Source organism: Pelodiscus sinensis, chromosome 5 (assembly GCF_049634645.1).
Source record: "Pelodiscus sinensis isolate JC-2024 chromosome 5, ASM4963464v1, whole genome shotgun sequence".
Classification (NCBI taxonomy): domain Eukaryota; kingdom Metazoa; phylum Chordata; order Testudines; family Trionychidae; genus Pelodiscus; species Pelodiscus sinensis.
In genome coordinates, this window is record NC_134715.1 from 112468822 (window position 1) to 112485583 (window position 16762).

At 41.3% G+C, this 16762-nt stretch overlaps 2 protein-coding genes across 4 annotated transcripts in view; one reads left to right on the forward strand and one right to left on the reverse strand.

Moving 5' to 3' along the window:
* Positions 1 to 16762, reverse strand: part of PPP2R2C (protein phosphatase 2 regulatory subunit Bgamma) — a 320765-nt gene that overhangs the window by 271234 nt on the left and 32769 nt on the right. The window lies entirely within an intron of this gene.
* The window catches only part of MAN2B2 (mannosidase alpha class 2B member 2), a 41333-nt gene continuing 25204 nt past the window's right edge, over positions 634 to 16762 (forward strand). The window contains exons 1-3 of one of the 2 annotated variants that reach the window (XM_075930762.1): positions 634 to 894; positions 7235 to 7381; positions 15132 to 15237. In XM_075930762.1, coding sequence (XP_075786877.1) covers positions 778 to 894; positions 7235 to 7381; positions 15132 to 15237 — 370 coding nt within the window. In that variant the 5' untranslated portion in view covers positions 634 to 777. Of the gene's footprint in view, positions 895 to 7234; positions 7382 to 15131; positions 15238 to 15531; positions 15735 to 16762 lie in introns of those variants that run through there. The other variant, XM_075930763.1, reaches the window with a different exon arrangement.

Genomic DNA, 16762 nt, shown 5'->3' on the forward strand with positions numbered 1-16762 from the left:
ATAAAACTATCATTTTTAATGGGGCAGGAGCAGGACAGTGGTGTAAAATACAACTTAATTTTGATTGGAAATTATGAAAATGTCAAGTCTTCACAGAGCCTGGATTTTAGAGCCTTTAACATTTTTGCACCATCAGCCACTCAAAATCAAAACTCACAAAAAAGGTTTGTAAAAGAAGTTTTAAAAGTGTTTGAGATTATGAAAGATTTGTTTGTATATTGAAGTCTCTGGAAATTAATATAACGTTTACCAACAATATAAGACCTGCTGAAGTCTGCAGTTTTGAATGGGCAGTTTCTTGCACAGACTTGCCAAAACCTCCCTAGTTTGGAGGGAGACGGCTGCCTTCTTTTAATTAAAAGTACTTTTTTGAAGAAGCCTCTCCCTCTGGTGATAAAGTCCGTCGCTCTGTTACCGGGATATATGAAAAATCTTGCTTTTGCTATTAAATCTCGAAGCTGGTCGTTAGCTAGCTCTAAATGCTGCGCTCCTTTATTCCTATTCGTCCCATCCCTACGTGATTTGCTTTTACTTACCACTCAGATAACTGTGCTAGAGCGGCCCCCACTGCGCTCCGTGACATCATGGAGGAGGCGTGGCTGAATTTGGGGTGGGAAGGGGAGGAGCAGAGTGTAGTTTGCCCTAGTGTTGCGGCGCAGGGTGTGTGCGGAAGCAAAGGGGGAAGTCGGGCTGTAGTCGTCTTTGCCATGCCGCAGGGGGTTTCGCGGGCAGCGGCAGCTCGCGGCTGAGGGTCGCGCTGGGTGTCCAGGAGGGACAATGTATCTCCTGTTGGCGTTCCTCAGCCTGATCCCGCGGGCGGCTGGCCTGGGGGAGCTGAAGGCTTTTGTGGTCGCTCACAGCCACATGGACGTTGGCTGGGTGTACACGGTGCAGGTAGCTCCCTCCAGTTATCTGGGCTTTCGGTCCCTTGTGCTTCTGCCAGCAGTTGCCTGAGCGCCTGCAGCGATTCCAGCCACCCGGAGATAAGTTCCTTATTGGTGCTCCGTGTTTGCATGGTCTCGTGGGGGTTTCCTTCCTGCCTGTTTTATTCACTCATTCGTCCATTTTTATTGCAGCTCTTGCCCTACGTGTGTTTCCACTCCCTGGGCAAAGCAGTTTCAAACGCAGGGCAGTGACCCTAAAACAGATCAGTTTCACTTCTACTTCGTCCCCTTCCTTCCCTCCACGCATTGCTATAAACTGCAGGCCTGATCTTTTCCTTAGTGACCATTTCGGGTGATAAAATAACTCTACATTCTCTAATGTCCTGTCTGCAAAAAAAATAACTCCGTAACCGAGGTCTAGCTGAGAGATAATATTCGTTCCTTATGCCCATACACGATTGAAGAATAGTTCTGTCTTGTTATGCAGACAGATTTGTACATGAAAAGACCCTAGTGTGGGTAAATGCTTCGGATCCAGCCAGAAGATGGCACTGGTGTTGTGTTCCTCCACCAGTAGATAGCAAGCGTGGGAACTCTAGAGTAGATAAGGCGTGGGGGGGAGGGAAGGGAGAGAGGCACGTTTCCCATTTTGTCAGGTTTAAACCTATGTAGTATCTCCATTCAGTAACCTTCAGTTAAACTGGAACAACTTATGTCTGTAGACATGCCCTAAACTGAGTGATGGCACCATTTGGAAGTCATTGCACAGTGGGTAGAGCCAAGGCTCTTCTTTTTCTGTTATTATTTTGTTTAAAATTGCCCAGAAAATTAAAGATGAGTGAAAATAGGTGCAATACATTAACATTTTTAATACATATCAGAGTTGACACTGGGAACTGGGAGAACAGGAAAAAAAAGCAACAGAGAAAAGATAATTGAATGTAAAAGCAGTTTAATGCTGTAATCTATTTAACTGAATATTACCATTATGTACACGTTCACATGTATATATATGTTTTCCACTATATTGCCTTATTTTAATAGCTTCACATTAACACTTAGACTAATTATTAACATAAACACATACTTAATGTACAGGATTATCTTAACATAATCAGTATTTTCAGAAATCAAAATTGGGGTGGAAATTGGCTTAACATTTTGTAAACTTTTACAAGCTTTTGTAACACCCAGGTTTTTGGGGTTTGTATGTGGTTTTTTTTATTTGTAAAAACTGAAAATAATGGACCTTTAAATATCAAGACCTACAGAATGAAGCCTAGTATTTAAATAATGTTTACAAATGGTTGTTTGTTTTTCCAAGGTGTTTGTTTTTCCAAGGTTTGGTTGGTTTTCCATCCTGCAAGCTAGCCATGCAAGTGTAGCTTCTGAAAATCATAAAGAATCCGAGACCATGGAAGGTGGATATATTTCCCTATGTCTGTTCCTGCTCAGATTGATTCACTTAGTTTATTTAAGTTATATTTGAGTCAGGAAAGCTATGGAGCAGGCATGGTTAATTCAGAAATGTGTGTACATACCTGTTAGATTTTTTGTGTGTGTTTATTTGAGAGAACTCTCCCAATGCAATTTTTAGAAAGAAGAAAACACTTCTGCAGTATACTTGGAGCTACACTTTTATCATTCAGTAGATTTCATGTGCTGGGATTGTGGTTAAGGGTCAGCTAGCTGAGAAATTGTAATTACTGTTGTTAGAAAAGCTATCAGTGGGGTGAGAGAAATGTACTAGAAAGAGATATTTTTAAAACAAAAAGTTTTAACATGTTGATTGAGGTGGCGTTGGAGCCTTGTATTATCAAAGGAAATTAACAAAACAGTTTGAGCTAAGTAAGTGAGATACCAAGTAAAATAAATCAGACAGCTCCTTAATGGCTTTCATGTCTTTTGTTTCCAAATACTTTGTTAGTTGTATAGATCCCTTTCATTATATGGATGGTGTTTCAGGCACTTGACATACTAGATGGACAAAGGATCAGAATTTTTTGTAGGGAAGTTTTCTTCTGACAGCACCACAGGGAATCATTGCTGTTCTTTTATTTTATTACTTTAAATAGGATTATTAAATTATTCCTTTAGTATCTTGAATCATACTCAATAGCTTCATGGAAAAACACAGAAGCACTTTGTATTTTGGGTCTGTCAGTGGGTGAAGATTCCTCCAAAAGAAATGAAACTTTAATTATCAGTTTCTAAGAAGACAAAATTACTTGAGGTTTCAGCACCTCTATTATTAAATCATAAGCATCAATAATTCCTTTGGTCAAAAACGACAGAGAACATCTATAGATCCTTTCAAAGCGCTTCTCTAATAAAGTGAAACCTAAACGTTATCCCTAAACTCTCTGTAAATGGTTTCTTAAAAGTTTGTTTTTCTTTTATCACTTCTGATTGACAATATCTTTTGGATCTTTGATTATTTCCACTCAGAGCATGAAAAATAAGATAATTTATTATATGAAAAAGCAAGCTTTTTTGGGTTCTGAAAATTGTAATATTGATGCTGAATTTTAACCTTAGATGCAGACCTGGAATGCAGTTGACTTGATAGCATTTTATCCACAGTCTGCCTAATATAGCATTGTGGATTCTGTCTTGTATAGTTTATATTGAAGAAAATGGGAGTTTTCTACACACTATATTTTAGCAATACAGTTCCAAGTCTCTGTGTAATTTCAGCAGTGTACAGCAACTGTCATAAAATCTTTTACAGTAATCTTTTCAAAATTGATCCTATCTGTATAGGAATAGGTATTTTTTACTATACGATTTAAGCTTTTATAAATATATACCATAATTGTTTTTGAGATAACTAGTTTGTTTTTTTAAATTAATGTAGATGTATCTACATCCTGGGATATAATTTAAACTGAAAAAAATATTCACATATGCACTGTAATCTGTTCTGCCTTCATAAAGAAGCCCATTTGTTCCAGAATCCAGCAGAGCAACTTCTGGTACTCACAGAAATGAGCATCTCTCATCTTCAGTCTCTATAGCTGTGTCTACACTGCAGCACTATTTCGGGACACCAGAGGTAGCTATTCCGCATCTTTTGAGCGTGCCTGTTATTTTAAAATATAATAGGCTCACTGTTCCAACATCCATGTAAACTGCATTCAAAAAGGAGTAAGGGATGTTTCAAAATAGTGATTTATTTTGAAATAAGTACTGTGCAGACAGTGCAAATTTTGAAATAAGCTATTTTGAAATTGACTCGAAATTTCATAGCTTATTTCAAGCTACAGGTACAGTGTAGACGCACTTTAGGGGCCTGATCCTGAGAGATGCAATGTGTGACGGTAAATACTGTAGTCAGTGGACACGGGGCTAGAGTTTTAATCTCTGTAACCTTGATTATGTCTACTGACTGAGGTTAGAAATTAGAATCAACTTTCTTATTTTATTACACAGAGTGCTTTCTATTCCTTTCAAAGGAAATGAGAATTTTGAGCTTTTAGAATTTTGCAGCGTCAGGTTGTAGATTAGCTTCTGGTTTCATCCGGGAAGGTCTTTGTCAAATCCCAGATTATTTTGACTGATTTTTATTATTAAGACAATCTTAGACATTCTCTTAAATCCTGAAGATTCTAAACATCTCATGTAGTCTCATAGTCAACAAAGTATTTTGCAATTAAGAACTCTTGCTGCCTCAGCCTTTTTGGAATGATCATTGTTCCTCTCTTAAAATTCATTTTTTTTTTTGGAATATTAATATAGTTGGAATTTCATCTGTGTAAACTGATATTAAAACATCTATTCATAATCTTTGTAAAAAGTTGAGAAGTCTCAAAAATCACCATCTGAACATCTGATTATTTAGGCAAGTGCTAAACAAGGTTTGGGGTCACCTTTTCTATAGTCAGGCATGCTCTCTTTATTCAGTTAATTGTTGAAGTTTTACATTAGATTTCTAATTTTAGTGAAAACATAGGTTTTTATTGGTGTGTAGGCTTCTCATTTGGATTAGACCAGTGGTCCCCAACCTTTTGAGGTTGTCGGGCGCCAGGGGGCATGGCCGTTTGCCCGCCGGGCGCCAGGGGTCGGGGACACTAGTGCGCCCGGGGGCGGGCCCCCCCCTTGACGCATGCCCGGGGGCGGCCCCCCCCTTGCCGCTCGTCCCCCCCAGCTGCGCGCCCGGGGGCGGGGCCCCCCCCCCCCGCCGAGTGCCGTGCGCCCGGGGCCGGCGCTCCCCCCTCCCCGCCGAGTGCCGCGCACTCCCCCCCTCCCGCCGAGTGCCGCGCGCCCAGTGCCGGCGCTCCCCCCCCGCCGCGCGCCCGGGGCTGGCGCTCCCCCCCGCCGCGTGCCCGGGGCCGGCGCCCGCCCCTGCCCCCCCCACCGAGTGCCGCACGCCCAGCGCTCCCCCCGCCAAGCGTGCTCCCCCCGCAAGCGCCTGTGCGCCATGTGCCCGGGGCCAGGCCAGCCCCGAGCACCTGGCGGGCGCATTGAAATGCCCCCGCGGGCGCCATGGCGCCCGCGGGCACCGTGTTGGGGACCACGGGATTAGACCCTGCACTCCTTATTCTCACACAATTCTCATTCATTTCAGTGGACATTTTGCTTGAATTAGGACTGCAGATCTTGGCACCTTATAATAAATACATATTGATAGGAAGAAAGATTAAGATGTGTATGTGGGTGAAACCTTTGTAGGTTTGTGTATGTAGCGTTAAGACTTTTTCTTCTCAGACATTTTAAGTGTACATGTAGTATGTATGTTATCAAATGATGCATGCTCAAATGAGTACTAGTATCTATTTCTACATTTGTGTGGAGTCTATTTGTGCTAGCTGTAACAATGTGGTGAACAGATGACCAACACAGAGGTTCCTTGCATTTACTTCATGCAAAGTCATCTTTCCTTTTTTAATTTATTTAATTCTTACAAGTATTTGTGTGTTCTTTTTATATATAAAAGCAGCATTACTGTTAAAAAAAAACAAGTGTATCACTGCAAATGTATACATTTCTTAAAAGAAATTCACAATGTCTTGGAGTGTTTGTTTTTTAGAGTTAATGTCTATCATGTGAAAGTCACACAGATGTTGGCAGATTGGATTTGGCTGGTTGTAAATTGCCATTAGAGAAGGAGTGTACCCCAGAATATGTTCATTATGCGCACATAAATAAACAAGAAGTTGCTCAAGCCCGTGATAATTTATCTGATGAATATAGTCCACTTGTTGTTTCTGTTATTATGTCATTTGTATTCTGGAAGCACCTACAGATGTCAGTCAAAGCTTAGGGACCCCATTGTGCAAGACATTGTGCAGACACACAGTAAAAAGATGGTTCCTGCCATGAATAACTCAACAGCTAAGTAAAAGATGAAAGACAACATACGTACAGGGTGACCACTGTTATCCCCATTTGACAAATGGGGATCTGAAGCAAAGACAAAGTGATTGTCTGCCTGGGGTGCCAGTAAAGATCACTACGGAGCGTGATTTGTAGAGTACTCTAAAATGTTGCACTCTGTGGAGGCAGGAAAAGGGAATAAGGGAATTTGTGTGCAGCCATCTTGGTCTTGTTAACAAGAGAGCAAGAGTCAGGCTAAGTCTGTGGCCTGACAGCATGAGATCTGTAATTAGATGCTGCCTTTGCCTCTTGCCTCCATACAGAGATAAGGATAGAATGCTGACTCTGGCAGGGACCTTGAGATAAGGAGCATCTGGGTGGAACTAAAATAACTGTTAGCCATTGGTGTTTGTAATGGGAAGGAGCTTAGGGACCCCATTGTGCACGACATTGTGCAGACACACAGTAAAAAGATGGTTCCTGCCATGAATAACTTAACATCTAAGTAAAAGATGAAAGACAACATACGTACAGGGTGACCACTGTTATTCCCATTTGACAAATGGGGTTCTGAAGCAAAGACAGACAAAGTGATTGTCTGCCTGGGGTGCCAGCAAAGATAACTAGGGAGCGTGATTTGTAGAGTACTCTACAATGTTGCACTCTAACTGCCCTATAGAGATCCTGCTGGCACATTCTAACTCATGTTAACACTATCCTGTTTGAAATGGGACTACATGATAGCATACCTGTGGGGTCTAGAGCGCTCTAGTATGTCGCACTCTAAATAACGCTCCGATAGCCGGCTTTGCTGACACTGTGAAGATACACCCTAAGTGACATACCCAAGGTCATAAAGAAAGCTTTTGAAGGCGAAGATAATTGACTCCAGATCTTCCAAATGAGCAACACTGGACCAGCATTGTTGTCTGGGTGGCGTAGCCAAATATATTTTAAACAGACAGATTAAATTCAGTAGGTGTGAAATATGTCTTTAAAAGTGCAGTATGATACATTTTGCAATTGCCTTGCAGGAAAGCATGCATGCCTATGCAGCCAACGTTTACACCACTGTTGTAGAAGAACTAATCAAAGGAAAGCAACGCAAATTTATTGCTGTGGAGCAGGAATTCTTTCGCCTCTGGTGGGATACTGTAGCCACTGATGTGCATAAACAGCAGGTAAGTTAAGGATAGTTGCTGTTTTAACACTGGGAGTCAGTGCTCTTCTGTACTCTTACCTAGCTACATACATTTCAGAGAGCAGGGAGGGTAAGGCAGCTTAAAACTCACCATGCTACTGTCCTGAACCTGATGACACTATGTGCAACTCTGGTCACTTTCTCAGAGGACTTCTCTAATTTATACCAGCTGCTAACATCTCCAAGAGGGTGCAACTGCATCTGGGAACCAGGCTGATGTAGGAACATCTCAGCCAATATCTCTTTCCACTGCTTTGTTAGCAACATAGAGAGGAAGTAGCATAAGAATTGAGGGGTTCCTTCAGTGTGAATTCCTTAGGGCAGGATACGCCAGCTTTAGGGTTAGATTGCACTAGGAGAACTGACCTGCATTGGAAGACACTGGAATATTATATTAATCATCTGATATTTGTGAACTATAATCAAAACAGTAGTAAAGTAAAAGGACTATCTTTTTACTCAGGCATTGCACACGTATTGCTATTGCAAACAAGGCTGATGTAGTAACAAGAAAAAGCAGAGAATCCACAGCTAGTTTTTATGTTTCTGTTGGTGGTGGACATTCACACATACTTCAGAGCATATAAAAACTATTCTGCACATGGATGGAAAAAATCTGCACATGGATAGAAAAGATGAGAGGACAGTGACTCTTCTCTTGTTGATCTTTAAAGTGTAGTTCTACTCAGAAAAGGGATTCTGAAGTGCTAGCATTGTTGAGGTTCCATGTTTATCCCTCACTGAATGTTCTTTTTACCTGTAATTCTGTCCAGGTGCCCCTCATATTTCTATAATAGAAAGATCAGAGAAAAAAAGTTTGTCTTGTGCATTTGACAGTATTCTCTGTGTGGTTCGTTTGACTGTTTTAATTAGTTGGTTTTTCTTAACTACTCCGAGCTTCCTCCTGTTATTTGTGTCGGTCCTTTACACCTCAGCAGAAAAGAGATAATTGTTTGTGCTTCGGAAAATGATACTGTAAATTCACAAAAATTGGTTTGGATACTCCTCCATGTATAGTATTTGAAAATGTTTTAAATTAAAATTGATCAGACATCAAATTCATGGTGTCTCTTTAACCTACGCTGTAAGTAATATGCTTTTTGTTTCTAATATTCATGTGCAGTTCCTTCAGGGGAGCTGAAATTGTGCTTCTGTATCTTCATTTTAACAGAACCAAGCAGTAAGAAAAGCTTCTGTTTACCAGCTCTGATCTCCAGAGTGCAAATTCAGTAGAAAAATTAAATGTTGTGTCCTCACTTCCCAGAACAGCTGCTGCTTTTAAGTAGCCTTATATTCTCATTTTGTTTCCAAGTCCATTTCAATACAAGGATTGAGAATCCTCCTGGTCCAAAGCCCAGAATGTTTGCTTTAGAGCAGTGCCAAAAATGTACTGCTGGTTTAAAAATGCAATGATAGTTTTAGCATTGGTTAACTTGAAGCCATCACAGTTAGAAACAAATACATGGTTAATCTTAAGTGTCTCAGACATTACAAAATGAATTGTATACCATTGGAGAGCTATGATACTAGCTTTCCAGTAATGATGATATTTGTTTAACATGAGCAAGTTGCCTGGTATTGAAATAATGTGATTTCAAAGTCCAATTATTGGCCTGCTTTTTTCATTTAAATTGTCATTAGTGGCTACAATTACAAAATTGTTACAGCAACGGTGTTTGTATTATTTGATAACTTGAATCCCATCTTTCAAATAGTATAAAATATTAATCTAGCTCCAGCCATTTATGATATATTTGCTTGTGATTGGAATGTAATTTTATATGTGTATGTAATATCTGTGTGTGTATGTTTGTTATCTACACACAAACACATACACAATAGCAAGTTAATTAGAACTGATCCTGCAGTGTGGGAGGAGGAGCACATGGAATGATGTGTACCACAGTTCGGCTTAGAGACAGGCAGGTGTGACCCTCCTAACTCATCAAGTGCAAATTTCCACACTATACATTCACATCTGAACCTTGCCTATACTTCCAGGGTTTGGTATCTGTGCATTATAGTGTGGGGAAGAGGTAGGGGAATGGACATGGGGCCACATAGTGATGGGGTGTGGTCACAGAAGACCCCTTGGGGAAGCATCCTGGAGTGCTGGGGTGCGGTCACAGAAGACCCCTTGGGGGAGCATCCTGGAGTGCTGATAAGGCAACTGCTGCTCGTCTTCCTGTTCTATGGAGCAGAGGTTCTCAAACTTGTGATACTGCGACCCCCCCCCCCCCCTCAGTTGCTTGCGACCCCCTGGGGGGTCGGCACCCACAGTTTGAGAAATGCTGCTCTGGGGCATCTCCCCACTCTGTCCTGCTAGGCCAGCTCCTTGGTCTCCCCCCAGCCAAGACACCCAGCTAAGATCACTGTCCCCCTCCCCCAAGAAGCAGTACAGACACTGAAACTCTTCAGGTCCAAGGAGAAAGCAGTTTTGGGCCCAGCTTCCTTGGATACCACTCCCCAAATGGAATCAGAACCCCAAAGGAATTATTTAGGTAAACCCCGTTTAACACTGAAAGGGGGAATGTACACACTGGTTGCTCTCCCAGGTAACAATTATTTACACTAGGCTTGATAGTAAAAAAAAAGTGATTTTATTAAGTACAAGCAATAGGATTTAAGTGGTAATAAGTGAGAACAAGCAGAGCAGAGTAGATTACAGACATAAAATAACAGAAAATTCTTACCTAATTCTAACACTAAAACCTCAGTACAAACTCATTACAAACTAATCCTAAAATTGTTCCTTTTCTAGCTAATCCTTCAAACCAGGGTAGCTCTTCACCCTGGGGTCTTTGAATCCCTTTCTTGGGAGTGCCCCAGCCAAAGACAAGGACCTTCTAGTGTCCAACTGTTTTAAAGATTCCCACTTTTGCATGGGATGTCACCTACCAGTTAGGGAGGTCATGTGACTTCCTAAAAGTCAAGCACAGCTAAGACTTAAGGACAAAAGGCTATTTGCATACGATTGGCCATACATTGAGGCATCCCAGCATTGGAAATACCCTTAGTGTCTTTCCTTGGCACATTTAAAACCATAAAGCATTCCATACTTCATGTCTAATTTTACATACAAGAATGATACATAAACCAAAATAAGATAAACAGATCCAGTGGATTATGATACAAAGATTGATAGGTTACATGAGACAATTTGTTCAAAGCACCTTTGAGTTAGGCATGTCGGCGTCCATTTTCTAAAGCATGGCAGAGAAGAGGGGTACATCACACATGTTCTTTTGACTGATCCTGGCCAGTACACAGCAGTACATTTGGAATGATGAAAACAGCTCTTTCCTGGGAGTATTTGGAAATAAGCAACGGGAAATAAACTGAATTGCTCAGAAGTCTATGTTGGACTTAGAGCTGGGCTCAGAATAAGTCCTCCCTTGCTGCTTTCCCACCCTCCCACCAAAAGAAAAAAAATGTTGGCAAGTACAAGAGTGGGCCAGTACAGATTTGGAGGTGCTGTGTGTCTAAGGATGGGTGTCATTTAACTTAATAATATTTTAAAACATATTTGTAACCTCTGTGTAGTTCCACAAAACTCCATGCCCAGAATTCTGGGTCAAAAGTATCTCTTTGGGGCATGCCCTCCAAAAGAGCAGTGATAGCCTCAGATGCTTTTCATGCAGATCAAGAGGCAGTTCAATGCCTAGACCAGATATCAGTTATCTGGCTTCCCAGCATACTAATCAGTTGCCACATTCAGCTGGAACTAATTTACAAATGGTCCAGCCCTAAAGCACTGTTACAGTATTGTGAATGACTATAACCAAAATTGACAGTGGCATCACAGCTGAACAGAGATTGGGGCATTTACTCAAAAGATCCTGGGGAGAGAAATGTAATAGCTGTGGAACTAGAACACTGCATGCCAGATTTTTAGTTGGTAGAGAGCAAAATATATGTTCAAACGGACAGTGCTTGATGGTACCTGGGACTTCAAAGCTAATCTAATGATTCAGAAAACTGTACTAAAATTCAGATAATAGCAGCTTTATGATTTATCTTGGGTAGAATGGAACCAGATTATCATCAGGTTTTTCCCATATTTTACACGTTTGTTAAAATTTGTACTCAAGTTGTGGTTGATTAAAGAGGCAGATGCTTCCAATTTCCAGTAGCAATAGAATCTGTAAATGTTTTTTCTTGGGCAGATTTTAGAATATACTTAAGAATTTTAAACTAGAATACAGTAGGCTTCCGATAATCTGGCACCCTTGGGACCCAGGGGGTGCCAGATTATAGGATATGCTGAAGTATCGGGAGGTACTCCGGCGGGGTGCTGTGACAGGTTTACCAGGCCCCGCACTGCGTTGGGGGCGGGAGGGCGAACCCTTCGCTGTGTTGCAGGGAGGGGTGGAAGCCCCGCGCAGCCGGCCTGCAAGCGGCAGTGAGGCAGGCAGCTATTTAAGACGGGTGGGCAGAGGTGGGGGGGTCGACGGGGAATGCTGCCTGCCTCTTGCCCCCTCTCCGCCGCTGCTGCTTACAAGTTTCACTGCTTGCAAGCCGGCTGCACGGGGCTTCCACCGCCTCCCCACAACACAGCAGAGGGTTGGCCCCTCGCCGTGCCGTTCCCTGCCGACTGCCTGCCTGCCTGCCTTAAATGGCTGTCTGCCTCTTGCCCCATCTTCACCGCTGCCTCTGGGCAGCTCCAATTGTCCGGCTGGCCGGAGCACTTCTGGATTCCAGTTGGTGCTGGACTATCAGGGTGCTGGACCACTGGATGCCGGACAATTAGAGTTTTACTGTATATAGAAAAAAGATTAAGGAACACCTTTGTTTCTAATAAGATATCCCAAACTGCTACAGATGAAATAACTCCATATGTACATCAGATCTCTTTTTTATAAAAAAGGAATTAATCACCTATGGCAACTGTATGAGATCTGTGTGATACTTTGGGAATATAAAATAATTGGACTATAGAAAGAAAGAATGGTAATTTGTACACAAAACAAAAGAGAACATTGATTAAGATTCAGCAGTGTTGCATTATTGTTATTATCGACAAAGCTGATATCTAACACTTCAACCAAAGCAGCAAAAAGTTGGAAAGTGAGCAAAAACTTAGATTCCTAGAAATGTAGAGTTGGAAAGGGTCTTGAGAGGTCATTTAGTTCAGCCCACATTGTTGAGGTAGGATCAAGCACACAAAGATTAGACTTGGCAGGTATTTGTGTGATCCCTGTGATTGATTTTTTTTAAAACTACCAGTTAGACCAGGGGTTCCCAACCTTTTTCGGTCCCCATACTCCCTTGGCTTTTAGTAAACTCTCCCGTACCCCCTATTCAATATGAAAGGATATAAATTCTAGACTCTAGAATCCAAAACTTTTTTCACTAACACTACTACTTTTGAAATATTTCAGTTAGGATAACCTAGTTCTTTACCAAATATTCCCCCTACCTCCTTGACAAGTTTCTTGTACCCCCTGGGGGTACGCGTACCCCACCCTGCAATAGACATTCTGTTGTGGAGTTTTGTTCCGCTAGCAACCCTTATTGTTCAAAAAAAATTTCCTAAATCTTCCTTGTTGACATGACAGTCTTTCCCATACTGAACTGCCTCAGCACCCACCCCTGACTCCTCCCTAGTTGGTTCTTCTTTCTGGGGTTTTTAAAGCATCTCTGCCCTGCCCTTTCCCTTTTGTGTGAGGAAAAGTCCATTAAGTCAAGTATAGACAGGGCAATTGCTTTCCAGGGTCTGTTGTAGGGATGTTACATTTAGTTTAATCAACTAGTCGACGGATTTTCAATTGAAAATCGATAAGCTGAGGAACCACAGCAGGGTTAGCAGCAGGTTTAAAACATGAATTTAAAAGGCCAGTGCACAGCAGCGGGGACCCTGTGTGAGCGGGGAATCACCTGTCCCAGCTCAGGCTGGGTCCCTCCTGCTCAGCGTTAGCCTTTTAAGTGTGTTAAGAGCCAACAGGCTCTTAACACACTTAAAAGGCTGGTGCACAATGGGGGGAACCTGGCATGAGCCGGTAATCAGCTGTCCCACTCACGCTGAGACCTCCTGCTGTGCTTTAGCCTTTTAAATGTATTAAGAGCTATTTCTGGCTCATGCTTAGTCCCTCCTGCCCCTCTGCCTCTCCTGTGCCCCGCAGAGACGGTACTAGGGAGAAATGGATTTTAAGCTAGCTCCTCCCAGCACTGGCTCCTGTTCTTCCCTTCCACTCCCCACCCCACTCCTTTGCTGCCTCTGATAAGTTTTTGCTTATCGGATAGTCTACTAGTCACTTGCATCCCTAATCTGTTGCATGTTAAATGTTCCTAAAATTGGTCATTCAATTTCACTCTTGACTTGTCCTTGCCTTCAGGTGCTGGCTACATATCTTCTGTCCATTACCAGAAAAATAAACATATATCATAAAGCTGGACAATGAGACATTTGTTTTCTTTGCTTTACTGCTCCAGTGTGGAGCCACAGCAGTGTTTCATGGTAAATCCACCCTTGATTGATCGCTGACCTTTTTATAACACCCCTTAATGTATTTGAAGACTATTATCAGGTCCCCTCTATCATCTTTTCTGAAGACTAAACGTGCCCAGGGTTTTTAAACCTTTCCTAGTAAGTCAGGTTTTCTAAGCCTTTTGTCACTTTGGTTGCTCTCCTCTAGTCTCTCCCCAGTTTGTCCACATCTTTCCTAAAGTGCGGTGCTCAAAATTAGACACAGTACTCCAACTAAGGACTCCCTAGTGCTGAGGCTCACATGTCTTACATACAACACTCTTGTTAGTACACCCCAGAATTATATTAGCTTTTTTCACAGTTGCATCACACTGTTTACTCTCATGCAAATTGTGAATCCACTCTAACCCCTACATACTTATTAACAGGAGGACTATCACCTAGCCAGTTATTCCCTATTTTGTAGTTGCACATTTGATTTGTCCTTCTCTTTATTGAATTTCATCCTGTTGATTTCAGACCAGTTCTTCAATTTGTCAAATTCATTGTGAAATATCGTCCTGTCTTCCAATGTGCTTGGAATTCCTCCAATCTTTGAAAAACGTAAAAAACAACAAATAATCTTGCAGCACTTTAGAGACTAACAAAAAATGTAGATGGTATCATTAGCTTTTGTAGGCACAACCCACTTCACTTCATCTGAAGTGGGTTGTGCCCACGAAAGCTAATGATACCATCTACATTTTTGTTAGTCTCTAAGATGCTGCAAGACTATTTGTTGTTTTTTACGTTTTTCCAGTTACAGACTAGCACAGCTACCCACTAAAACTTCCAATCTTTGAGACAGCCACACATTTTATAAGCATATATGCCACTCCATTATCCATATCATTAATGGAAATATTGACTAGTACCAGACCCACGACAGACCCTTGTCGGACCCTACTAGAGGAGATACACAAGAACTAGCAATGAAATTAATAAGCAGCAGGTTTAAAACAAACAAAAGGAAGTACTTCATACAACACACAGGCTTTGGAATTCAGTACTAGGGGATGTTATGAAGGTCAGAGATATAACTGGATTCCAAAAAGGTAGTCCCATTAATGGCTATAATCAGAGATGGATCAAAACAATTTTAATTCTCCGTCTATATCCCCACCATCCTCTATTCTCTGCTTGCAAGAGATTTGACATATGTCACATTTGGATAACATGAGAAGTCTTGGACTGTATTTATAACAGTGATAAAGATTGAAATTTGTAATTTTATAATCTGCCTTCTGTATATTCTATATTGTAGGTACATCAGTTACTTCAAGAAGGGCGACTAGAATTCATAATTGGAGGTCAAGTGATGCATGATGAAGCTGTGACACAAATTGATGACCAAATTTTACAGTTAACAGGCATGTTTCTTTGATGTTAACTCTTAGTTTTCATGATTATATTTTTTTTCTAAATTAATTTTATTTCCTAGGTCTTTAAGAGCTGGCTCATGGTTCTGTAAAAATTAATATTTACTTTATGGTAAACTTACTATAAGGTTCTTTGCTTAAAAAGTACAACCTCCACTCTCTCAAAAAACTCCAACATACTGGAAGATCATTGTAAATTGGCTTGCAATTTTGTTGATCTCTATTATATACTGTTAGAACATGGGCCATTTTACTGATTACAAAATCCTTGGTTCCCAAGAACAGACTTCAGATGAAGATATACATTTGAAATTTATTAAACAAATACATACAAAATAAGTGGACTTCTTTGCCATAATCTGGATCTCCATCATGACAGAGACAGGAGAATTGCATCTATACTTCCTGCATCTTTATGACTGAACTAGAGCACATATTTCAGAAAGATCACTTTTGTCCAGCTTGTCCTTGACTGTCTTCCCATGAATGTAAGTTGACGCAGCCCCACTCCATTTACTTGCAAGAACATTCAGATAGATATCTGAGCTTAAATGAAGGACTTTGTGTGACTAAGAATCCACTATTTCCAACTATTAATTAACTTCACTCTTAACAACTTCCCTCATATTTTCGTTTCAAGTGTTCTAGCTTCCAATTCCTGACATTGGATCTTTTTATGCCCTCTCCTGCTAGGCTAAAAAGTCCCTCTAGTATTTAGAATTGACTGTTATTGGTAATGTTCCGGAAGGAAAGACATCCTTTCCCCCATTGCACTGCAAATACCCAAAATAACTCATGGGACGCATCCAGGTTTTTCAGTGGGGACCGGGCAAGAGACTTGAGATGGAATTATTCCAGCTAACAATGGTGACTAATTGGCATCCCTGCTCACTTCAGAGCAGTGTGCTGTGGGACTTTTCTCTGTGGCAGCATACATTTTTGGTGAGGGCCAACGGAGCAGCTTTTTTATGCCTGATGGGTCTGACTGCACAGAACCACTGGCCAGAACCCATTGCATCAATATTTACAAGAAACACAAAGAACAGCAGTTGCTATTGCATTCCATTGAGGTCACTATGCTCTAGGAGAAAATGAAGGAATGAAAACAAAGATTCCTTTTCCTTGGACTTCTGTGGAGATCCTTTGGACAAAGTTAGTTAACTTGGGTTTGGGGCACAGACTAGTATTTGTCCCAAAATAAACACTAAGTTTGACCAAAAGGCGCCTCCTGCCAGATATTCAGTTAACACTTCTTTTGGGGTGGGATTTAATAAGTGTTTCTAAAATCCATATTTTATTCAGTGCATGGGTATATGCATATAACTTTTTAAATGGGAAGTGCAGGTTTTGTAGCTATTTTCACAGGAGCAAATGAAATGAGTATGTTTTGGTTCCTAAAAAAGATTAGCATCACATGTCACTCTTCCCCCCCCCCCCCCGCCCCCAGATCCTCCATATTGCCTGATCAGTCCTTGCCCATGTGACTAAACCTGAACCACACAAGCATTTCTGTGTT